The sequence below is a fragment of the Vicugna pacos genome, chromosome 7 (genome assembly GCF_048564905.1).
Source record: "Vicugna pacos chromosome 7, VicPac4, whole genome shotgun sequence".
Lineage (NCBI taxonomy): Eukaryota > Metazoa > Chordata > Mammalia > Artiodactyla > Camelidae > Vicugna > Vicugna pacos.
The window spans coordinates 78402256-78426154 of NC_132993.1; the positions used below are offsets into that span (position 1 = coordinate 78402256).

Consider the following 23899-nt stretch of genomic DNA (forward strand, 5'->3'; position numbering starts at 1 on the left):
GCATTCCCAGTTTTATTGCAGTTTATTATTTTTCTAATTACTTTTTTTTATGGGGGGGGAGGTAATTAGGTTTATTTGTTTATTTATCTTTAATGGAGGTACTGGGGATTGAACCCAGGACCTCATGCTTGCTAAGCATGTGTTCTACCACTGAGCTATATCCTCTCCTTCCGGCATTCCCAGTTTTAAAAACTTTTTGTTAGTTTTGCCTGTAAAAATGGCACTTCCCTGTGGTTTTATTTTATAGTTCCAACAGTGATGGTGAATATCTTGTCAAGATTATTCATTAGTAATTCCTCTTTTGTGAACTATCTGCTCGTGGCTTTTCATATTTACCTAAAAGGGTGATGTTCTGTAGAACCTAACAACAGTGAAGATCATTCTCTATCGGAACACGTCATATGCACAAACTTCCCATCGCACGTAATTAGGATTCACCTACCAGACACTGGTCACAATGCTGTCCTGTCACCAGACGCTTACAGTAGCAGTAACCCGTCTCAGAATCACAAGGACTCCCACCAGGAATCGTTCCCAGAGGATTGCAAGCACAAGCTTTATCAAAAAGAAAGAAAGAAGTAAAGAAGCACAAACCACGTCAGTCCGAAGCAGTAGACTGGATGAAGAATTGCAAAGATGCAAATTACATACTTAGGACACTCTCCAACTTTTCAGACAAATGTACTTACATTTACAACCAAATGGATCTTCAGCACTTAAACCATAGAAGCCTTCTTTGCAAAAGTCACAATGTTCTCCTTCCACGTGTAATTTACACCGACACTGACCAGCAATGAGACCGGCAGAAAAATCCGTGTAACTGTCACAGATTCCCCCATTCTGAGAACCAGCTGGGTCACAGGTGCATTCTAAGAATGAGAAGCGCTAGGTCACACAATGTGTTGAGAAATATGCGTGTTCCCTCCATCCCTCCCAATGTCACCAAAATAGTCTAAAAAAGGCTGGATTAACAGGTAAATTCTACCCCCAGCCTCTTAGATAGTAGCGAAAATCATGCTGGGTCTGAGTCCCGAGAGAAAGAGTATTCAATATTCACGTTGAAAGGTGACCTAAATAGTTCCCCACCTCGGGACTGTCCCCTACGTACGTTCGCAGAAATTAGGGTCACGGATGTCTCTCTCCGGATGCTGGTAGTAAAACGGTTTGCACTGCTCACAGTTGCGCCCCATGGTGTTGTGCTGACAGTCATCACACACCCCTCCGCTGACGTTTCCGGTGGCCAAGTACACTGCCATGTCAAAGTGGCATGAGCTGGAATGCTCGTTGCAGTTACACTCTGCGTGACAAGACTCGTGTCAGGAAAAGCCTTTTAAATCCACTTTCAAGAAAGCATGGGGCCGATAGGAAGGAAGCTCATTTTGGAAACTGGGGACAAAGTTCAGGCAACAGGGCAATTAACAAGAAGGTGCTGGTGGTGAAAAGGTCACGTCTGCTTATGACGCGAGTTTAAATCTTAAATCATGCTGGAAACCTTTATGTGTAGCCTTTATGAAATAACCTCAATAATTTGCCCCTTTTGGGAAGAGAATGGGCTGTGAAAAGTTGGAAACCTTTGGGGAAAGTCCCCTTTGAGGCGTATCGACGGGAAGGCTGCGTTGCGTGGAGGATGCGACTGGGTCATGCTCAGGGAGGGGCGGGAATGCATCGCTCTAGAGGATTTTCTAGGCGATACGTTCATTCCTGGGGGAGCCTGTTTGGGCTGCCGGCTTCAAGGAGCAGGGAAGGAAGTCCAGATTCCCTACCTCCCCCTTCCCACCACATCAGGCCAGGCTCTGTTAAGCAGACCTTAACAGCTCTCTAGCTGGCCATCTGGGTCCAGTCTGTCCCTCCTCAACAATTAATTCCTCTTGTCTTCTCACAATGAAGCTTAACTCAAATTGGTCCTCCCAGGGCTCTACACGCTAGCCTCATCTGTCTCCCCTCTGCACCACAACATCCAGTAGAGAGAGACTGTCTCATCACGACGTCCCCTTGGTGCTCAGCAGAGTACTGCCCTAGGTATGCTGACTGAATGAAACCCCCGGGATCACTTCCCAGCACAGACTCCGGTGTCATGAGAGTGTCCTTGGAGCCTTGTGTTTTGTGTTCTCCTTATCTGAACTCCCTCCCACTTCCTGCTGCTTTCTTCTCTTTACCTAAACAATTGGAACTATTCGGTAAGGGCCAGCTGGTTGGACTTACTAACAAAACCTTGGCCACTCCAGCCCTCACTGGTTTCTGAGCTCCCAGAACAGTCCTTCTCAGCAGGGGCAGAGGCAGGCACACCTTGAAGGGGGGAGATGATATCAGAGGCACTGGGTGGTGGTGCTCCAAACTACCCCTCTGCCCAGAGCACACCCTGGGATGGATGGGTGGAGGGATGGACGGAAGGATGCACAGGCTACAGCTGGGCTGGCATAGAAAAAAGGCTGAAAACTATTCCATCTCTCCTAGACCTCACTGATCTACCATGCCATCATCTTCACCCACTTTTCTCTCACGATCATCTTGCCTTAAAAACAAGCACAGTGCCAGGACCCACATCTCCATCTTCTCCCAAATCTATGAAACACATAGCTACTGTTCAATGAATACCAATCGAGTCGTTTAACTGAGTGGCCAGTGACTTCCTATGAGTATTAGGGGGAGGCTGGGAGAAGTGTAGGGACTTCTCTTCCTTTTGCAAAATAGTGTACTATGACAGCACCTCTCCTCAGAGAGTGGCTACTGGAGTCTGAACTGATTCAAAAACGTCCCTCTGCCCGAGACTTACTTTTACAGGCATTGCTGTTCCGACCTTCAGCGGGTCTCCAAGGTAAATCGTGGTAGAAATCCATGCACAGCTCACAGTTTAAGCCCTTGGTATTATGCCTGCACATGCAGTGTCCATGAACCTTGAAAGTTACAAAAACAGGAAAGAGCAAAGTAAGAGATACACTAACGGCCAGACTTTTTCCACAATCAATGGAAGATATAAACCCCTCTTTTTGTGCTGATTCTAATTGGTAGCTCACCATGAGGGGTTTTTTGGGGGGGAGTGGAGGTAATGAGGTTTATGTATGTATTTATTTATTTAATGGAGGTACTGGGGATTGAACCTAGGACCTCGTTCACGCTAAGCACGCACTCTACCACTGAGCTCTACCCGCGTCCCCCATTTTTAGATTGTTTTCATTTTGTCCCTTTCCCCAGTGGGTCCTTCTGTCCTACTGATGGTTTTGACTCCCATCTCTAGGAATAGTTCCTATCATATAATGGATACTCAATAGATATTTTACTGAAGTATCAATGGAAAGAACAGATGAACAAAATCAGTCACTTAAGAATTTTTTTAAAAACTAGTTATTTAAGGGTTTAAAAATATCTATTACAGTAAAAATCAAAAAGTTATAACAGAGAACTAAGTGTACAGAAACCACGTGGGAACCACTCACATTACTGTCACTTTTCTTACTGTCCGTCCTACACAAAAGAAAGGTACATGTGCTTGCTCTGGTTTTTGACTTCAGGCATAGCCCTTAAAAAAAAATTATTTTTTCAACCCAAAATGAGATTTTAAAAATTAATCATTTACCGTATTGACATTTTCTCTCCCTTAATGGAAAGAAATATAAATTCTCAGAAAAAGATACAGATGATTTTGCTTTAGGAAGGGCCCACGCTGGGCTCGTCTGTATTGCCCCCAACACACTTAAGCCCCAGGGGCACTTACATGAGAAATAAATTCTTTTGCTCTGGCAAATATTCACCTACATGAGGCCCTCACCTTAATGCTAGTTTCTACAGAATGGAATTCACAAACAGGACAGACTGGTCCACCTGGACCCATCTTGACAGGAGTGCAGTTAACAGGAGTCTAAAATCCTCTCATTACAAGGTGGTTTTACAAAGACTGAAAGCCCATCCCAGAGCACATACCAAGGGACGGAACCGACAAAATAAGGTACTGCGAGACGCAGACTAGTGACGTGACCTCAGGAGGTTAGCTACACACTGCATTTATGACACTGGGAATTAAATATAATCTACCCAGCATTCTCTGGATGATGGAGCAAAAAGATCGTAAGGCTACATTCATTCTGCCTTTAGGCTCAGGTAAAAATTCAACTTTATCTGTGCAATCAATGTTCTCGCTGGAGTAAACGGAAGGCAGAAGTTTTAGGCAGCTGAATACACTCAATTCCACACCTTTCCCTTCTTAGATGAAGACTAATAATCTTTGAGAAGGCAAACAGCAACTGCGCAAGACACACCTTTCATCAAAAAGGGAGGCTCAGGGGAGGGTACAGCTCAGTGGTACAGTGAGTGCTTAGCATGCATGAGGTCCTGGGTTCTATCCCCAGTGCCTGTTAATAAAAATAAATAGACCTAATTATCATCCACACTAAAAAATAAAAATAAGTAAGATTTTTAAAATTACCTCCCCCCCAAAAGAATTTTTTTTAAAAACAAGCGAGGCCCACAGTCCAGCGGCGGAGAGTCAGAAGAGGAAGATTTGCATTTCCTTCTGCCAGGTACTTACTTACGGCCCTCTGGCAAATTACTTAATTCCTTGTCTCTTCTAACAAGAATTATCAATTCACTTAGAAATTGGTAAAATATCCTAACTTTGTCCACTTGGCACATCACCCAAACCCCCAACTTTTAAAAGTACTCAATTTGAAAACACTGCATAAAAGTGGGAAAAGAATGAAACTCGAAGACTGCAAGAAACAAAAGTCCGTTTGATCCCTAAACGGTAACCCGTGGTTCTAGGTTCAAATTTCCAGGGTCTTTCAGCTGGGATCAATTTATGCCTTCCAGCGTCTAGACTGGAATGCTTGTGGTTTTTAATGTTCTCTCAAGTAAAGGAAGATGTGATTGTTATTTAGAAAACTTTGTAATCCTCGCTGACTGAAATATTTACTGCAGCAACAATCTTTAAAAATTAACTCGGTGTCTGTGAAACGAGCAGTCCTGACATCCTCCCGGTCCCAGAAAGTCAGCAGAGAGAAAAACGCAAAACCAACCACCAGAATGGCACAAAGGGCGAAAGCAGATGTCTGGGAAAATAAAACCCCAAATAAACAAGGCTGAAGGTAACACAAGCTCCGATCTGCTCTTTAGGATCCCCTGGACGAGAAGAAAGCCGCCTGGAGCGTGCGCTGGGCTTACCATTCCTTCCACATCTTCACTGAAGCCGTCCACGGGGGCACACTCGCTGGCGTGGCCGTAGCAGAAGCAATTCCCTCGAACCACCATATCGTAAACCGCGTAATAGTACTTTTCTCTGATTTCCATTCTGGAATCCAAAAGGTTATCTCCCAAAGTATGCAGTTTCACAAACTTGATTCTCAAGTTGGTGATTTTTAAGAGATCTACGAAAGCCACCAAGGAGACGACAAATTTGATCAAACAAGCAAGACTTCTTCTGCGATTAGACAACTTTTATAGAAAAGGCGTCATGAATAAAAATGGCTTAAGTGAAGTGTACTCCCCTTGCATGACCTAGATGCACAGAACAGTCAAGTTGAACATAATGTGACAGATTCTGGAAGAAAAAGTTTACTCCCTTCTTATCAGTTTAACATCTATCCTGAGATGGATTTGTCTGCAGACTGATGTTTCAGGAAGAAGTGTGAAAGTGGAGAAATTTAAGAAGGCAGCTGCACGATTGCCAGAACCCACTGGCATGGAGTCATCACAACTACTGCATCACCATCTGGTTCCCACGGCAATTAGCGTTAGTCTCAAAATCAGAAGATTCCATCCAGGTGCGACAAAGTTGATCAAAAGCCTCCAATTCTCATTATTATTGTAAGATAGTTAGAAACACTTTGGTGTCCGTTTTTGGACAGGAAAATACTGTCTGAAATTTCCCCCCACGTAGACGAAATCCAAGTTACTAAAATAGATTCAACACTGTGGATCAATCAATCCAGGATGGACTATCCTAACCAAGTTTTTAGGCAGCATTACAATCTACAATTCTCTTGTCCTAGTTTTACAAAATAATTTACAATATAATACAGTGGTGAAAGGATAGAGAAGCTTAGTATCGGGATGCTGGGGCAAATTACTTTTTCCTAAATAGAAATTACTTGGAGACCACGTTCTCTTATTTTATCTCTTCTTCTTTCTCCTGCCTCTATAGGCCTAAGCTCATTACAGAAGGCTGGGCCATCAGTGAATTCTTCCAGTAACCTGATAAACCAGGAGTCATTCAACCTTCTCCACCAGTGTGTTCATTAATTGCTAAGTTGCTCTTGCCGAAGAGGGCCCCCAAAGATGGATGAGCCCACTTGCCCTAAGCTTCTAAGTTTTACTTGCATTTCTGCAGATGACTTCCTCTCAGTTAAAACACAGGACAACAGGGCATTGGCCCAACGCATCAGATACTTTCAAAGCCCAGAGACAACTTTCAAGACTTACAATGTATGCAGAGGTTACAACGAAGATGACCGAAACAGCTGTGGGTTGAAAGACAAAGTCCACGAGTCCATGCATGAAACTTAGGCTCTTTGTAAAAAGTCCAGCGCTAAACAGAGACCCCGTGGTCCTGCTTAGCTGAACGGAATTTATGAAGGCCAACATTTTCGCCTGCACAGACGCTCCCGCACAGCGTGAGCACAAGCGCCCATTGACATGAGGCCCGACAACAAACTTGAAGAGCAGCTGGAGTATTTAGAAGCCCTCGAGCTGATCTTTGTGGAAGCCCTCAGAAGAGCAAATACGCTCCCCCCACTCTCTCCTGCCGTATTTAACAACAACGAAGCCTCGTATTGCCTGCTCTTCTAAGAGGCACAATCACCTTTGAAGTGAGTCTCAGAAGTCGAAACAGCACGGACAACTGAAGAGGTATTGTTCCCTTGATTGCAAAGGACATTCAAAGCACGATCAGTTAAACTGGGTGCTTTAATATAGAAATAGATAACTGGGACTTCAAAATTTGTAGATACTGACAGGCATATGCAGAATAGATAAACAAGATTATACTGTGTAGCACAGGGAAATATATACAAGATCTTGTGGTAGCTCACAGAAAAAAAGAATGCGACAATGAATGCATGTGTATGTTCATGTACAACTGAAAAATTGTGCTCTTCACTGGAATTTGACACAGCATTGTAAAATGACTATAAAACTCTATAAAGAAAAAAATAGATAAATAAGGTCCTACGGTATAGCACGGGGAACTACATTATCTATAGGTAATATCCTAATAAAAAAGAACCTGAAAATGAATATATACATGTGTATGACTGAATCACTATGCTGTACACCAGAAACCAACACAACACTGTAAATCAACTACACTTCAATAAAGAATAAAAATAAAGAAATAGAATGTCCAATGCCACTTAACAGCCAAAGACAACAGAACTGTCACAGCAGCATACTCCCCAAGTCCCACAAATTTCACCCCAAAGGGGCAGCCCCTGAGTCCTTTGAGGAACCCAGGAGGTGTTGGTCACAGAGCCCATGGGGATATTTGTCACAACTGGATTTGGAGAGCAGGGAGGGCAGGCCTCCCAGAACTCACTCATATGGCACAGGGCTGGAGATGTCATTAAATATTTGTCTTACTTAGTAAATTACAGACCAGAGACGGTCCAGGCCACACGTAAAATTAATTTGAGAGGGGAAATTGCACTTTTCTGGTCATATGCCCTGGACCTCTTCCATTCTATGCATCCACGCTGCAAGCCTGCAAGTGCATGGGGCCTTGGTTAAGACGAGGGCCAGGCTCAAGGTTAGCCAGACCCCGCCCCACCTCTGCTCGACTGATGGCACCTTAGCAACTGGAGAGGGACTCCTCCTCCCACTCAGAGGTGCGGGGCTGGTCTGCAAGAGACCTGAATGACAGCTGACCGCAGCGACCACAGCGCCAGCAGCTTCCTAGGTCCAGCACTTCCGACGTGTTGGGCGCTTGGTGGGTCATTTATCTCCATCAACTCCTTTCCCTTCCTTAACAACCGTAAGGTCAGAATTACTATCTCCACTTACAGACGAGAAAACTTTTTTTTAGCCTCTAGTTTAGGTCATTTACGTGCCCCAGGTCACACAGCTATCATATGCTGGAAATGGGATTTAAACCCAGCTCTGTTGGGCTCCAAAGCCCATTCTCTGAATTTGAGCGCGTTCTGCCTCCCAAGAAAATCAAAACGTATTTCTGTAAAAATGTAAGCATGGTGGCGGGATGCAGGAAACAGCTCTGTACTGAGAATCGTAACAGGCATTCAGGATCTGACAGTCAGTAGCTACATCACCTTGGGCATGTTATCCCAATCCTGGGCCTCAGCTGACTCTTCTGTGAAATAGAACGACAAACCTCACCTTGTTAAGCACACTGAGCAAGGCTAAGATTTCTGATGTTTTCCCAGGATTCTGTCTTCTCTTCTTCCTTTAACCATAAGAACCCTAGCCAAGAGTTTTAGAGTGCACACAGCCACCTAGCTAGAGAGGTTTCCCAGCGTCTCCTGCGGAGCAGCCACAGCACTAATTTTGGCCAATGGGGTCTGAACAGAAGTGATGGACGGCTTCCAGATTGCCCGCCCTTTACTCGTCCCCTCCCCTAGGGTGGGACAAGGATAGGGTGTTGGTCCAGCTCTAACTGTGGGGAAACAGACTATAAGACAGAAGGAACGTGGGAATCTGGGTGACTTAAAGGCTAGGGCTGCCAGGCTTAGCAATAAATAAACAAGGTGCTCAGTTATATTTGAATTTCAGATAAATAATCACTTTCTCGTACGGGTATGTCCCAAAGATTCCATGAGACGTAGTTATACCAACCACAAATGTTGCATGTGTACTAGTCACAAACATTAAATGGGATATAGTTATGCTAAAAAATGTATTGTTTATCTAAAAATTCATACTGAACTGGGTGTCATCCTGTATTTTATCCGGTGAGCGTGCATATGGCAAGTGAACTGTCTATTTACTTGGAAATCCCTCTGGGCGATTACCTAAGAGAGAAATAAACTTCGATTTTATTTGAGACACTGCATTCTGGGGGTTACTTTGTTACAACAGCCTAATCTATACCTTTATTTATTACATATATATACACACACTATATATATACACACACTATATATATACATATATATATGTTTCTGGCTAGCATAACTGTTTGAGTACTTATGACATAAATCTTTTACTGTTTTCAAAACGTGTTCCCCATCAGTGAGGACTCTGATTACTGACAATTTCAAGAGCTTCCAGTAGAGTACTGCAGACAAAGAGGGAAAGGAAGAGGGTGGATTCAGCAGTGGATATTTAGATTCTGGGTACAGGGCTCTGGGTAAGAGCTCTTCCATGATTGCTATTTTCCATCAATGCTTTTATTTGAAAACAAGCTTACTCTGTATCCTCGGACTGTAAGGATCTTCTATTCTGAAAGCAGGATCTAAAGCACGAAATATCACCTAAAAATAGACAGAGGAGTAATGGGCATTTTCGCAGTGTTCAAACACTAGATCTGTAAGTAGAAGGGAAAACAGAGCAAACAAACCTCTCCTTCCGTTGAGGGTTCGATGTCAGAATATCGGGAATCACAAATGATATCGTCGACTTTCTTCATAGGGCCGGTGGAAATGCCGGGGAACGAGCTCTCACAGTCGTAGGCAAAGTATCTGTACACACCCCAGGTTTTGCCAAAGTCGGACGATCGTTCTATCAGCATGGCGGCTGGACGGAATGTCTAAAGGCAGAGTGGAAAAGACGCATTTGATGTTTTTTTTCTATCGGTAATCTGTACTTCTAAAAATCCCGGATGAAAATATCATTCGACTGTGTGCTACCAACCCCGACTGCACGTGGCTGGGATTTCACACTATGGTGGATTTCAAACCCTTCAAGCTGCTCTACGGAGCATCTGTCTTATTGTGGGGAAAATGTCCAGCGTCTAAATTTTGCACTTTCTCCCACCCTAACAGAGATCAGTAAGCTGCTTCTCTTTAGAAGCTGATTATAAACAAGCCCTCATTGCAGACAAGGTTTGGTCTATTCAGTCATCATGCCCACGGCATGACCGGTTAGTCTGAGGGCTCGTTCTTTCATTCGTTCATTTAATCATTCAGTAGACGCGTGACGACTGCTACCGAGTACCAGACAGTGGTCTACATGCTGGAACTCGTCCCATGAGGTACAGGTATGGCGAGAAATCATTTATTATACAATATGTCAAACACCATGGGAGAGTTACATGCAGTGTGCTTTGGGAAAACAAGAGAAAGGAATTACTAACTCAAGATGCTGGAGAAACCTGTAATTCCAGCCATGTGCCCCAAAGAACTGAAAAGAGGGATTCAAATGTGAACATTCATAGCAGCATTGTTCACAGCTGCCAAAAAGTGGAAACCACCCAAGGGTCCATCAACAGCTGAATGGATAAACCAAAGGTGGAACATACCTGCAATGGAGTATTATTTAGCAATAAAAAGGGATGGAATTCTGATACTTCCTACACCATGGATGAACCTGGAAAACATACTGAGTAAAATAAGCCAGACACAGAAGAATATATGATTCTACTATATGGAATGTCTTGAATAAGCAAGTACATAGAGACAGAAAGTAGATGAAGGGTTACTGGGGTGGGGGGACAATGACGAATTATTGCTCAACACGTAGAACTTCTATTTGGGGTGATGAGCAAGTTCTGAAAGTTGATAGTGGTGATGGTTACACACATTGTGAATATACCTACTGCCACTAGAACTGTATTTATAAATGGTTAAAAAGTCAGATTTTATGTTGTGTATACTTTAGTGCACACATACACACCCCCATAGCTAGGGAATGCTTCAGAGAGAAACAGTCTCAAATTGGGTCACGAATACATAACTGGGTGTTTTCCAGGCAGCAGTCAGAGGTGGCTGCAGGTGGCAGGGGTGTCTGGGGCAGGGCAGAAAGGAACTAGTTGCCTTGCTGAGGGGTTTACTTCATTTTTATGCAAAGAAGGGGAACACAAACATTTAAGTGAACAGAATGAAGTGATCAGACTGCACTTTAAAAAAAAAATAACTCTGGCCAAGTTCTTGGACATGGAAAAAACCAGACACAAGGAAACCAAGTGATAGGAAAAAAAAAAGAGGAAGGTCTTAACTCAAGCATCACAGTGTAGCTGGAAGAAAGGGATGAAACTGATGGCCCCGAATATTTAGTGAAAGTAAAATACATTGAATTGCACTCAATGATCAATCAGATTTCATTAGAAAGGGAGGGAGAGGAGAGAAACAGGAATCTTTGAGCTTGGGTAGCTTGTGGGGGAGTTGGAGGGGAAGGTGGTGCTGCTACTAACAGAGACGCAGGAAAAAAGTGAAGGCATTTGGTTTTGGACAAGTTGGTGCAAGGTCTCCACATGGAGACGCTCCCTGGACAACTGGAAACAGTGGTCTGGACACAGCTGCGAGAATGGGGCTTGTAACATGGATCTGGGAGTCACTGTATATGTACAATATTTGAAACCTCCAAAGATTTAATTCTACTCCTCCCTACCAAAACAAAAAAGAGAGGGGAAAGGACAAGATAAAAGAGCCCAGGTCGGTGGTCCAGGAAAATGCATCAGCCAAGGGCTAGATGAAGGCAAGAGAGCAGCGCCGGGAACTTTAACCACGGGGTTTCATGTCACCTTCCGTTCCGGGCTGAGCTGTGTCCTCCCCACGTCCCCACCAGTACCTAGAGTAAAACTGGATTTGGAGACAGGGTCTTTGAAGGGGTAACTAAAGTAAAATGAGGTTGTTAGAGTGGGCCCTAATTCCATGTGACTGGCATTCTTATAAGAAGGCATCAGGACACAGATATGCACAGACGGAAGACTGTCTGAAGACCCAGGGAGAAGACAGTCGTCTATAAGCCAAGGAAAGAAAGCAGCCACAGAAGAAACCAACTCTGCCAACAACCTGATCTCAGACTTTGCGCCTCCAGAACCCTGAGAAAATAAATTTCTGTTGTTGAAGCCACCCAGTCTGGGGTCCTTTGCTATGGCAGCCTGAGCTCACAAATACACCTTCACAACTCATGTGTCTGACAGATGAGGAAACTGAGGCTCAGAGAGATGACTAACTTGCTAGCTCTTGGTGAAAAGATTTCAATCCAGGGAGAATGAAGACCTTTCTGCCTCGCTGGCTAACAGCATACTAGAAGCCTGAAAAATGGATGTCAGAGAGGAAGGAGGAAAAAGACAAGGATCCTGGAAATGAAGCAGGATGGAGGCTTAGGAGGATGTGGCCAGTAGGGTCCACTGGAAATAAGAGATTAAGCAGAATGAGCACTAAAACTAGGCAGATGCTTCAACAGGACAAGTGCATTTTGGGAGGTGGCAGTCAGAGTACGATGGAGAAAGATCAAGAAAGTTCAGGTGATCTAGTGGACAGAATCTGAACAAAGATACTCATTTTTGGGGAGGGATCAGTTTTTGTGTATTAAAAAAATTTTTTTAAATTGAAGTATAGTCAGTTACAATGTGTCAATTTCTGGTGTACAGCAAAATGTCCCAGTCATGCATATACATAAATTCATTTTCATTAAAGGTTATTACAAGATATTGAATATAGTTCCCTGAGCTATACAGAAGAAATTTTTTTAATATATTTTTTATATATAGTGGCTAACATTTGTAAATCTCAAACTCCCAAATGTATCCTTTCCTACTCCATTTCCCCGGTAACCATAAGACTGTTTACTGTCTGCAAGTTTGTTTGTTTTATAGATGAGTTCATTAGTGTCTTTTTTTTTTTTAAGATTCCACATAAGTGATATCATATGTTATTTTTCTCTCTTTCTGGCTTACTTCACCTAGAATGACCATCTCTAGGTCCATCCATGTTGCTGCAAATGACATTATTTGATTCTTTTTAATGGCTGAGTAGTATTCCATTGTATGTATTTACCACAACTTCTTTATCCAGTCATCTGTTGATAGACATTTAGGTTGTTTCCATGTCTTGGTTAGTGTATACAGTGCTGCTATGAACACTGGGGTGCATGAAAGATACTCACTTCTGAATGAAAACCCATGCATGACAGAAACCTGGGTGATGACTAATGGTGACAACCAGGACCTGCCCAGACCTCCCTGTGCTTTCCTTAATCATCCCAATGGTTTTTCTCACTGATCAAAGGAGAACAAGGGAAGGAAATGGAAGGTTACATTCTGACAGATTCTTTAACTGATAGATTTACTCATTGCTCAAGTTTTATTTTGTGACCTATTCAGGAACATGAGAAAATGACACTTTATTCATCCCAAGAGAGTATCAGACTAAGAATTTTAAAGGAGGGGAGGGAAAAGCCCAATAATTAACTGAACCAGGGTCAGCTCCCCAAGGGACCCGCGTCCTGGGTGGCGACACTTGGAGAGAGACAAGCCTGATGTCTCTGTGTCGCAATGGAGCAGAGAGGAAAAGCCCTACAGCCCGTCTGGGCTGTGTTTCCTTCTCCCTCCCTTCTGGAACCTTCTGAGTCCCAAAGGGCCATTGAGCAGTTATCCAATTTCCTGTGTAGCTAAGAAGCTGCTGGAAACCAGGACAACACATTTGACCTACAGAGCGGATGCCTTTCCAACGCTCTTTGCTGACTCGTCAAATCTTGGCGTCACATGGCTGCAGAGCTGCCTCTGAATTTATCCTAAATAAAAGAGATACGAGTTTGGAAACATCTGGCTATGTTCAAAAAACATACTGTGAGTATGCTAAATGGGTTTTGCCAGCCTAAGAAAACCCAGTCCACTTAGCCACCAGCCTATCTCCACATAGACATGGGGAAGGACAAATGCACTCTTCATCCTTGTCCCCTTCTTGCCCTCGCCACCGTTCGTGGTATCACCACCTTCCTAGTTCCGCAGCTGGGGTATCTCAGTAGTCTTTGATTCATCCCCCTCCTGACCCTGTCTTCCACCGTTCTGCTTCTAATCTTTCTCCAATTCATAGCTGAACCTTTGTTTCTAAAGGGTTGGACTGACTCCCTTAGAAAACAGGGGCTCCTCCTTTTGGAAAAGGTCCCTAAGGCAGGCTTAGCAGAGAGTTTCAGAGGCTGGCAGCAAGGGGAGACGTGGGCTTTGAAAAAGTTCTCCAAGTCAGACTGCCAGGCTATGGGCTGCAGGAGGCAGCCCCCTCCTCCTTGAGCAGCACAGCCAGCCTGTGCGTGAACACCAGCCCTTCCCAAGTCAGCGCTGCCTTAATGCTGACCACCCACCGCTCCGTCCTCTCTCCTCCATCCCCAGGCCCATCTATCTCCTCTTGGCTCCCTTCCTGAAACACCGGTCTCATTTCCTCACAGATGGCTCCCTGTTTCCCATCAAGTTCACACTCCTCAGCAAGGATGCAAGGTCCTTACCAACTTCCCTTTCCTTCCCTAAGTACCCCAAGCTCCGGGCAGGTCTACATAGCAATGTGAACAAACCCTGCCCAGACCATCCCACCACTGGTACTTTGCTCTCAAACTGTTTCCTCTGCCAAAAATGGCTTTTTTTCTACCTCCTTCCCTTAAAATCCTGCTCACTTTCCCCGACTCAGGTCAACTGCAATCCAGCCCTCTCCTCATAAAGCTTTGTCCTTTATCCCAGGCTAAAATTCATCTCCCCTCCTCCATGCTGATGGACATAGTCTGAACTCCTGCTTTACCAGTTAGCCATCCTGTCTTGGGTCATAAGTTATTTCCAAGCCTAGGTCTCTCCCCTCTAGGGAGACTGGAAGCTTTCTGACAGCGGAGAGCAGTCACAAGCTATCTTTAAAATCTAAGGCAGTTTCTTACAAACAGAAGATGGCTGAATTCATTTAGCCACTTATTCATTCAGTAAATATTTGCAGAGCAATTATGACATGCCAAGCATCAACATTTATAAAAGCGATCACGTTCCCACCCTCTGCCAGGGCAGTGAGATCACCCCTCCATCCCTCCCCCCAGAGCAGAGGGGTGTGTCGCACAACCTGCAGTGTAAGTGGTCTCTTCTCATTTTACTGAGGAGGAAGTCAAAGCTCTGGCCCCGCACGCCAGCAAGGGGCAGAATAGGGATTCACACCCAGGTCTGTGCAACCCCATACACAGATGTTGCTGTTCACCCATGAGCTAGAACCCAAAGGCTGAGTTCTCTCCCACAAAGTCTGACCACTCGTAGCCAGTCCTCACATCTCAGTTTAATCACCGCCTCCTCGGACTTCCTGCACGTCTGTGCAGATTGTCATCTTTGGCCCAGGGTATTCACTGGAATGAGTATTCAGCTACAGAATACGTGTCCACACGACTTGTGGATGTCAACGGACTCAGAACTACCCATGGATGCAAACAGATGCCTTGCCAAAGCAAAAGGTAGGGCTGTCAACATTAATAAAGATGCCTTTGAGTATTTGCAGGTGATGCATCACGTGAAGGCAACATCCCAGGCTGAGTTCCAATTACAACCTCCAGACTGAGTGCATGGCCCACGAAGGAACAAGGAGGCGTTTCGTGAATGCCCTCCCTACCCTCTCAGTAGCAGCTGTCACAGGTAAACCTTCCCCCGGGCCACTCCCACACCACCAGGCCCCCAGCAGCAACAGCAGCTTCCTGGGGAGGAAGCAAGAGGATGAAGAGCTCAGGCCTGGGAACCAGCAGCCCAGCATCCTTCCCAGTCACGTGACTCCCACGCCCAGCGCCGCCCCCTGGCCTCGCGGGCTGCGGCAGAGGACACCAGCGAGACTGTCACGGCTACTTGCCCACATGGTAAACCTACCCGGCACCTTTCCCCAACCTGAGAGGGTACAGATAAGGCCCCCAACTCCAATGGAAAACTATTCAGAAGTGATTTTAATCTGAGACGCAATAGGTAAATTATGGGTTTTCTGTGCAGCGACGTGTACTTTAAGCCCTGTGAAGTCTGTCATTTCCAGGCAGCTGCTTAAGAAGAAACAAAGGGACTTTGTACAGAGACATTCCCTAGTCCGGGAGTCATTTTACATCTCGAGAAGAAAAAGGATGGGAAAACTCCACATTTAAGGAGGCAGGCACATTTCTTAAGGAACCGTAAAAAGTTTCCCACAAATTTTGCAAAACCTTGAAAACTAATGATAACACACTTCCTCGTCAGTCACCAAACTCAGCAGTAACACATCCACACAAGGGGGCCGGGGACTTACTCGCCAGATGTTTTATTGTGGTTTGGGAGCGAGTCAAAGCTGCCTCTCTCCGTGGGGAAATGAAAAATTTCTAATGAAAAGTTTACAGTCGAATCACCTTAAAACAGTGGCTCTCTCTACTTATTGCCATGGAGATATAGAGTGTTAAGCAGACTTAATCACACCTATGATTAAAAACTGCTCAAATATCCCAATTTATAGCAACAATCATGTTTAAGTTCCCATTTAGGCGAACTCACAAAAGTCGTCCATTCTGAAAGGGGAATGACCCAGTGTTCTCAACTGTGAGACAGTTATGGGTTCCTTACCTTGAAGGTCATGATGAGATGAGTGAAATGGAATTCGGCTTCCAAATCCAGTTGGATTGTTACATTTTCCACGCCTATAGGAGATTAAAAAAAGAAAGACAAAAGTAAACAGTCAAGAGGAACATCTGTGAACAATTGAGACCATTTTCTTAAACTATCTTTTATGCTCCTCATAGAAATTCTCTCTGAGGTCTATCTTAAGCTGGAGCTGAAGATAACATAACAATAAACCCCCGACTTGATTGAGGGGATAACGCGCATAGCAAAATCAATGGTCCACAAATCATTCTGGAGTTCAACGTATTGAATCTGCTCCCTGGAACAAGACATTTGGCAGAAAATCTTTCGTTGCTGTTCAGAAAGACATCTTTTGCTTAGGAAAAAAGTGAAGTGTTCCCAACCCTCTAAGCTGAGGGACTCTCAAAGGGGAAACAAGAGGGGGCGCTTCCTGTGCACAGTAGGGGTTCAGCTTGGAGTCTGAGGCACAGGGATGTGGTCCTTTGCCAGTAGAAACACAAATACTCCTTTTTTTCTATGCAGCCAAGAAAACAAATCAGAGTCCACCACCTCTGTTAATTACACTCCAATTTAGAAAAACTGATCCCTGTTGGAGAAACCTTTGGATGCATTTCCACAATCAAGAAGTAATGCCAAAGAGACAAAGAATGGGTCAAGTAAACAAGCCGGCCCAGAACAAATGCTAACATCTTCCCTTTCAGGGGAAAGCCTGAACAAACAGATGGGCCTCTGCACTATGCCCTGGGGGTCGATCGTCCCACATTAACAGGCTAAAAAGGCCACTGGAATTCCAGAGGCGGAAAGCTTACCTCCTTCCCGATCCCCGGGGCCCTCGAGTCTGCCTGTTTGGTAAAGGAGACCCTTCCCTGTTTCCAGTGCTTGAGAGAGCTTTTGGGGTCCACCTCCCGGACCCTAAGAAGTCTTACATGCAGGAAGACAGGAATGTGTCAGGATGAATCATGTCACAGGCTGGTGTACTTTCAGGAAATCAGTAGGACTTTTGAAATAAACTCTCCCACTGGAAAACTGCCAGGTCAATTGGGGGTGGGGTGGGGGGTGGGGGAAGGCGGTCAGTGGAACGGATATGAGCTGGTTGGAATGCTAAAGCCAAACACTATAATCATACTGACCAGTCTTATCTGACTTGTTATAAAGGACCATATTACCAGCCCATGCTGGACTGTTCTGAGTGAAAAGTTACCTAAGCAACTATATGTCTCTCTTTTCCCAGGCTTTTAAAAACCTGCCCTGTTTGTTTAAAATAAAGAGATAACGAAATAATGTAAAGCATGAGCAAGCCTAGGACCAGTTCTGTAACGTAAGAATGTATGTGGCCATGTGGACTTTAAAACACATTCCATTTTAGATTTCTGACCTGAGAAAGCAACACTGTTTGTTTGTTTTAAATACGGAAAGAAAAATCCACGGAGAAAAGAAAGACGATTCTTCTACAGTGTATTTGATTTGTCAGACCGAGGAAGAGCGTTATGAAGGGCAAGTTAACGTAGCTGCATATCTCAAGCCCATTTCTGTGCCTCAACACTGACAATTTAACATCATTGTGCTCAGCTCAACTTGGACAGAACACACAGAAAATAGCCAAAAAACCACTTTCATAAAGTCTTCAATTGTGAACTATCAGACGACAGAGAGATGACAGGGCACAGTAACAATGGCTCTGGCTTTCCAGAGACTAAGTTCCATCAGTCTAATCTCATCTAATCTCTTGTGACACAGTGACAGAGCACTCATGCCCCTCCATCTGAAAGTCCCTTCTTTCTGGCATTTGGACTCTCTTGCCCCCACAAATTCAAAGTTATAGAAACTGACTGACTCTTTATGTAACCAAGACAAACCCGCCTCTAGAACTCTAGCACATGATAAACTGGTTTACTGTCTATCAGCTCCTTCCTTCTTGGAATTGTCTTTCTGTCCCACTAGAAGGACGTGGACACTAACTCTCAGTGTCCACTCCATGCTCCTTCAGAAGTCCTCTGTGATTCAAGAGCAGGTTTACAGAACTATCAACCAAGAAGCCCTCCTAGGAGAAATAACAAGGCTGTAATGGATACGCACCCTCTGAAGCCCAGACTACCTCAATCAAGTTGATTGCCAGTGGAGTCCCAAGGCCAATGAATAATCAACACTCTCCAGAAACCAGCAGTCTTTTAGGAACCATGTGTGACTTCATAACTGATGACAAAAGTATCTATTAAGGGAGTTCCTTGCTACAGAACAAGTGACCACAAGCATCCAAAAGCTTCCTGGGTGGAGGGCTTATAATAAAAGGGTCCAGTAGTGCCCACGCTTTCTCTGGCCAGGCTAAGCCTTACTTCTGAGAACCTTTCCTCATAAATGCTTTTTAAAAAAGACCTTACGGTACATTGTTAGCTAACAAGCACAATAACTCTACCTTTAGTCTCCAAATTTCAGCATCCAAGTTTGGAACAAATGCAGAATGAATCTGGCCTTAGTTTCACCACAGTAGCAACATCCTGTTTGATGAACTTATGAAACCAAAACCCAAAAGGCAAAGAAAGGAAAAAGGGTTGGATTCACCCACTCACTGGGAAAATCGACTTGGGGTCATTATCCGTCATGACAGAGTCTAAAGAATTACATCGAATGTGTATTCATAGTACGATTATTAAATGTTCTCCAGATGGAAGGAAGGTGGGAGTGGTGGTGGGCGCTGATTCTGCCCTTTCCTTTGGGGTTGATCAAAATGAAAGATGCTATGCTTCGTGGAAGAAGAGCTTGAGATAGGGCTTTCCCACGCCCTCCCCAGACAGCCCCCAGCACATGCCCGCGCTCCCCAAAGCCCCCCTCAGGATGAAGACTACGAAATACTCCTTTGGTCGAGCATGAAAAACTGCTTTCTTACAGGAAGTGCATGCTTTGGGAAGAAGGATCAGATTTTAACAAGAGAAGTCAGTGCTTCGGGCAGTAAATCTGTCAAAGACCATAATTCCAGGATAGAGAAACCAATCGTAATTACAAACACCCAAGAACCCTCCTTCCAAGTGACCAGTCACTCCACGGAACTTGTTCCCACACCAACTACGTACCGTTTTCCGATTGCCACCAAATCTTAAGGCGGTTTGGAGCAAATGTTGTGACCACATTTTCAATGAGATGGCTGTCAGGATTGAGGGTTTCATGGTAAGGGTCTTGTGAATTGCATATGAAGCATTTTTTGTCCTCCTGAAAGCAAAGTTACTCTCATGAGTCTAGGAAGTAATCATATACACACCAAAAATCAAGCTCCCAAAACAAAAATCAAACTTACTTGCTTCAAGAAAAATGAATGTGCCAAAATTACTTAAATGACATAATCTATGCCTTTCACTTTTTAACTTACTGAGTATGAAATACTCCTGAAAATTTCCTCTGCTCTTGCAAATTCAAGGTCGAAGTGAAAGAAGGCATTGTTTCCACAAGCTATTAATTTAATCAAAATAAAACTTCTAGGCTTAAGCCTTAATCTCAATGAGCTGCTAGAGAAGCTTTCTCTTAAAGTAAAATGCAGAGGAGGTGTTAGAGAATTTCTGCTGACATAAAGCAAACTGAAAATGAAAGGAAAAAACCAACAATTCAATTGGCCTTATTTTCTAAAACCTATAGAAGGCAGAAACCAAGTATTAGGCAGAAGTATTTAAGAAGCTTTGGCTCTACAATGGAATTTGACACAACATTGTAAAATGACTATAACTCAATAAAAAAATGTAAAAAAAAAAAAAAAAAGCTTTGGGAACCACAGAGCAAGATTTCTTAGCGTCTACTCTGCCCAAGCAGTGAGTCAGCGTGGAGGCGAGCAGGCTGTCCTACAGACTGCTCAGAATTTCAGGAAGGGGACACCAGGCTGTCCTGTGGTGCTGGGAGCTCTGTGAACTGGGACCAGTTCAAAGAATGCCCAACTGGATCTGAACTGGAATTAAGATACACACTTCAGGTTTTAGAGTAGCTTTGAATTTCTCTCTTCTCATTTTCATTCGCCCTAAAATGGGGGTCCCAGCACCCTGGCAGTTGACCAGGAAAGTTAAAAGAGCCCTCCTTGCACTCCATCGCGGTGAATCTTAAACAGCATCACTTAGCAGTCCCCTTTTCTACACGAAGCTTTGCTCTCTACCTACATTTTCTGAAACACATATTATTCTCAAGTATGAAAGTGACACTGAGACTGAATCTACAGAAACTCACATACATCTTGCAAACAACATTTATGCAAGAATGCTATCCTTAGAAGGGTAGTGTCAACTTACTGTACTTTTACATCTGTATTTACTTAGCTAGCTACAAGTTATCACCTTCCTCCCCAAAGGATTTAGAGACTAGCAAGATGTACTAACTAGAAACAGAGGCCAGAAGTCAGGGATGCAATGGGGTGCTGGACAAAACACTTACACATCCTGCCTCAGTTTTCACACCTGTTAAATCTTTGTGAGAGGTACCTGCCCAGCCCTTTCTGAGGCTCTGATATCTGTGAAGAGCGCTCCACCATGTCAAGGTTCATTATATAAACCAGAGACTGGCTCTACTTGCTTTTAAGATACATAGTCCAATTCTCATTCTGGTCAAAGCTGGTTTCAGGATCTGGCGATACATTCACAGGATGTTCTGGCCTCTGAGGTAAATGTTAGTGTAGTGTAACATTTTAGGTAAAATTTAAACACTAATATTAGAAAAGGTAACAAACTGCCTTCATTAACTGGTAGTCAAGGAAACTACGACTGGAGAACAATTACCAGAACTTAAAAAAAGTTTAATTATAGCTTTGCTTCTAATCAGGAGGAAGCAGTCTAGACATCTCTGTGTAAACCTGGAAGCAAATGAGTGGAATCCACTTTACCGCATTCCTTTGGTTTAATTTATCGGGTCTCCAGAATGGGCTCTTTCTGCTCAATAAAAGTGACTCAATTTTAAGGCTTCTGGGTGCAAACCACACAACATTCTGTCCCACTCCTAAAGGGCAGATACACAGGTGGGTGCAGGGACCAAAGTCAGAGCAAATGTCTTGAAACTTACTATGCACGGGAGCCTCATCCCTTAGGCTTGCTTCAGAGGCCAGAAGTATCAGTTTCCTTTTTTAAAAATCAAGGAAAGAGATTCTGATTCTGGGTAGTTCGTGCTTTGTGTCTTTTAAAATTAGTTTTATTAAAAACGGGACCTTCAAAATCTAAGACCTGGGTCTACCTGCAGAAACGGAACACTCTGAAATTTCATTTTGGTCCTCTGCTATCGGGGTACCATGGCAACCAGGGCACTTTGAAGAAGAGAGCATTTGATCCTGGTATCTAATGGAGGTAGATGGGAACGGCACCAAATGAGAGAAAAGCAGGATCAGTAACTGCAGTGATCTTGCAAGGCGTCAGTGCTGGAACATCCTTTATCCAAGGAAAGATGGGGAAAAACCCAAGATTGCTACTCAGTATATAAAGAAGAAGAGTATAAACCACCTTTTATACACATTTCCAAAGAGAAAAGATTAAACAAAACAAAACAAGACACGGGACTTTTGGAAGCCCTGGGTCAGGGCACCCGGCAGGGGCCAGGTCTGTCTGCAGCCCTGCCTTTCAATTCTGACCGTGTCGGCGGCGGTGGCGGCAGGAAATGTTCGGCGGATGCAACTGTGCAAACTGAGATGGGGCAAAAGAGTGAACTACCAGCTTAATCCCGGGACTCCCTGGCTGCCGCGCTTCCTATCTGGAGAGCAGGCAGGATGCGGGGTCCCCTGGGCCTTCCCCTTAAGTCTGGACTGGAGGAGGCGCACGCAGAGCCTGGAGACTTCTCTCCGCCCTCACCTGGAGGTGGCTGACGATACAGTAGGGCTCCGGCTTGTGCAGCCCGCATGTCGAGGTCACTGAGAGCTTCTGTGCTCGGCCGATGAGAAGGTCGCCTGTGGCCGGATAGCAGCTGCCCTCCGCGCAACCGTAGCTGAACTCGGGTTCTTGGGCGCTCACTCGGGCTCCGCACAGGGCTGTGGAAGGGGCATGCAACCGGGTAGGGAACAAGTAGGGAGCGGGCCCCAACAAAAGGAATAAGCAGGAGCCAGGGCAGATTCGATTTAGAAAAAAAGCACAATACACAGAAGAGACACAACGGAGACATGAGCGAGGCAAGGACGTGGAGAGGAGGATTCAGAAAGCAACACAGATACATCAGGTTTGTCCAACAGCCGACAGCATCACTCCAGGGAAAACCACCCACACTTGCGCCCACCTTTATCTGCCCTGAGAAGCAGCTCCAGCCACCAAAGTCACCAAAGGTGGCTCTGCAGACCAGTCACTTAGATTTGCCTGGAACTGGGCACAGGGAGGGAGGCAGGTAGCTAAAAGCCGCACACACGCTCGTGTGTATGTCTGTGAACCCGCGTGCACGCAGCAGCCTGTGCATTCTCAGTGTGACAGTGCGAGTGTGTGCGCGGAAATCTGTGAACCTGGGGGCGCACTAATGTGTGTGCGCATGCACGCCTGGAGGTCGCAGGCGCTTTGCGGGGGAGAGGTAGGGAATAGTGGGGTTCGCGGAAGACGCCACTTTCCCGAGCGAGGGGCGAGTGGACAGTCCCTGCGGCTTTGGACTGGCTTCAACGATTCGTCATTCCAGGGAAGCTCCCGGTCCAGCTGTTTCTGGCGCCATCCGGGGGCAAACAGTGATGGTTAATTAAAGCCACATGGTTCCAATCTGTTCCCAGGACGAAGCCTTCGCTCAGCTTAGGCATTTTCCTGGGAAATAGGCTGCCAGAGAGCCCTCCACGGCGGAGGGCGAGCCGTCACCCCATGAAACCTGACCCCCCGCAATGGAGAGATCCGCCGAGAACAGGAGGCCGAAGGTGCAGAGCCCCGGGCGGCGGCTGCGGGAGCACCCGGAGCTCTGGGCACAGCCCCCCGGGATGTGGTCCACGGCGATCCTCGCGCGCAGTCTTCGGCCACGACCGAGGGCGCTGGCGATTAATCCCAGTGCAGAATTTCCACCAGGTCCCCCTCCCCATCCCCCAGGCTCCCTCGAATCTGAGTCCGACGCCTCGGGTTTTCTTCCCCCTCGCCCAGTCCCACCCCCTTCAGGGCACTGTTTCCCCGAAATTACCTAAGAAACTGAACGCGAACACCTGGAGCCGCCCCATGTCCGTCCCCGTAGCTGAGACACGGCAGAGGAGAGGAGGGCACAGCCACCGAGCCCCCGGCTCTTTTTCCCCCGTCTTCCTTTCTGGAGAGGTGGAGAGAAAAAAGGCAAATGTTCAGAGAGGAAAGGGGCCCTCGCATTTCCTGCCGCTCCCACGGAAGCGGCGGGTGGGAGAGTGGGGAGGGAAAAATCGCGCCGCCACTTTGTTCTGCTCACCCGGCGGGGCGAGCGCTCTCCCGGCGCCTGGCAGCCCCCGAGCCCAAAGAAGGGAATTAGAAAGTTTCGCCCTGGGAGGAACCGAGGGAGGCGCCTCTGCTCATGCGCACACGGGCAGCCGGGCGGAGGGGGCGGGCA

General features: G+C 45.4%; 1 protein-coding gene across 4 annotated transcripts in view; it reads right to left on the reverse strand.

Moving 5' to 3' along the window:
- Positions 1–23899, reverse strand: part of LAMB1 (laminin subunit beta 1) — a 68380-nt gene extending 44481 nt beyond the window's left edge. For 3 of the 4 annotated variants that reach the window (XR_012074589.1, XR_012074588.1, XM_072965220.1), the window contains exons 1-11: positions 23510–23561; positions 22228–22403; positions 19495–19630; positions 16409–16482; positions 9497–9685; positions 9347–9410; positions 5155–5357; positions 2774–2894; positions 1109–1297; positions 690–869; positions 443–555 (exon numbers count right to left, since the gene is read on the reverse strand). Coding sequence is in view for 2 of the 4 variants with exons in the window: in XM_072965220.1 (XP_072821321.1) it covers positions 443–555; positions 690–869; positions 1109–1297; positions 2774–2894; positions 5155–5357; positions 9347–9410; positions 9497–9685; positions 16409–16482; positions 19495–19630; positions 22228–22403; positions 23510–23546 (1482 nt within the window). In the remaining 2 variants the exon portion in view is untranslated. Of the gene's footprint in view, positions 1–442; positions 556–689; positions 870–1108; positions 1298–2773; positions 2895–5154; positions 5358–9346; positions 9411–9496; positions 9686–16408; positions 16483–19494; positions 19631–22227; positions 22404–23509; positions 23630–23761 lie in introns of those variants that run through there. The other variant, XM_006198521.3, reaches the window with a different exon arrangement.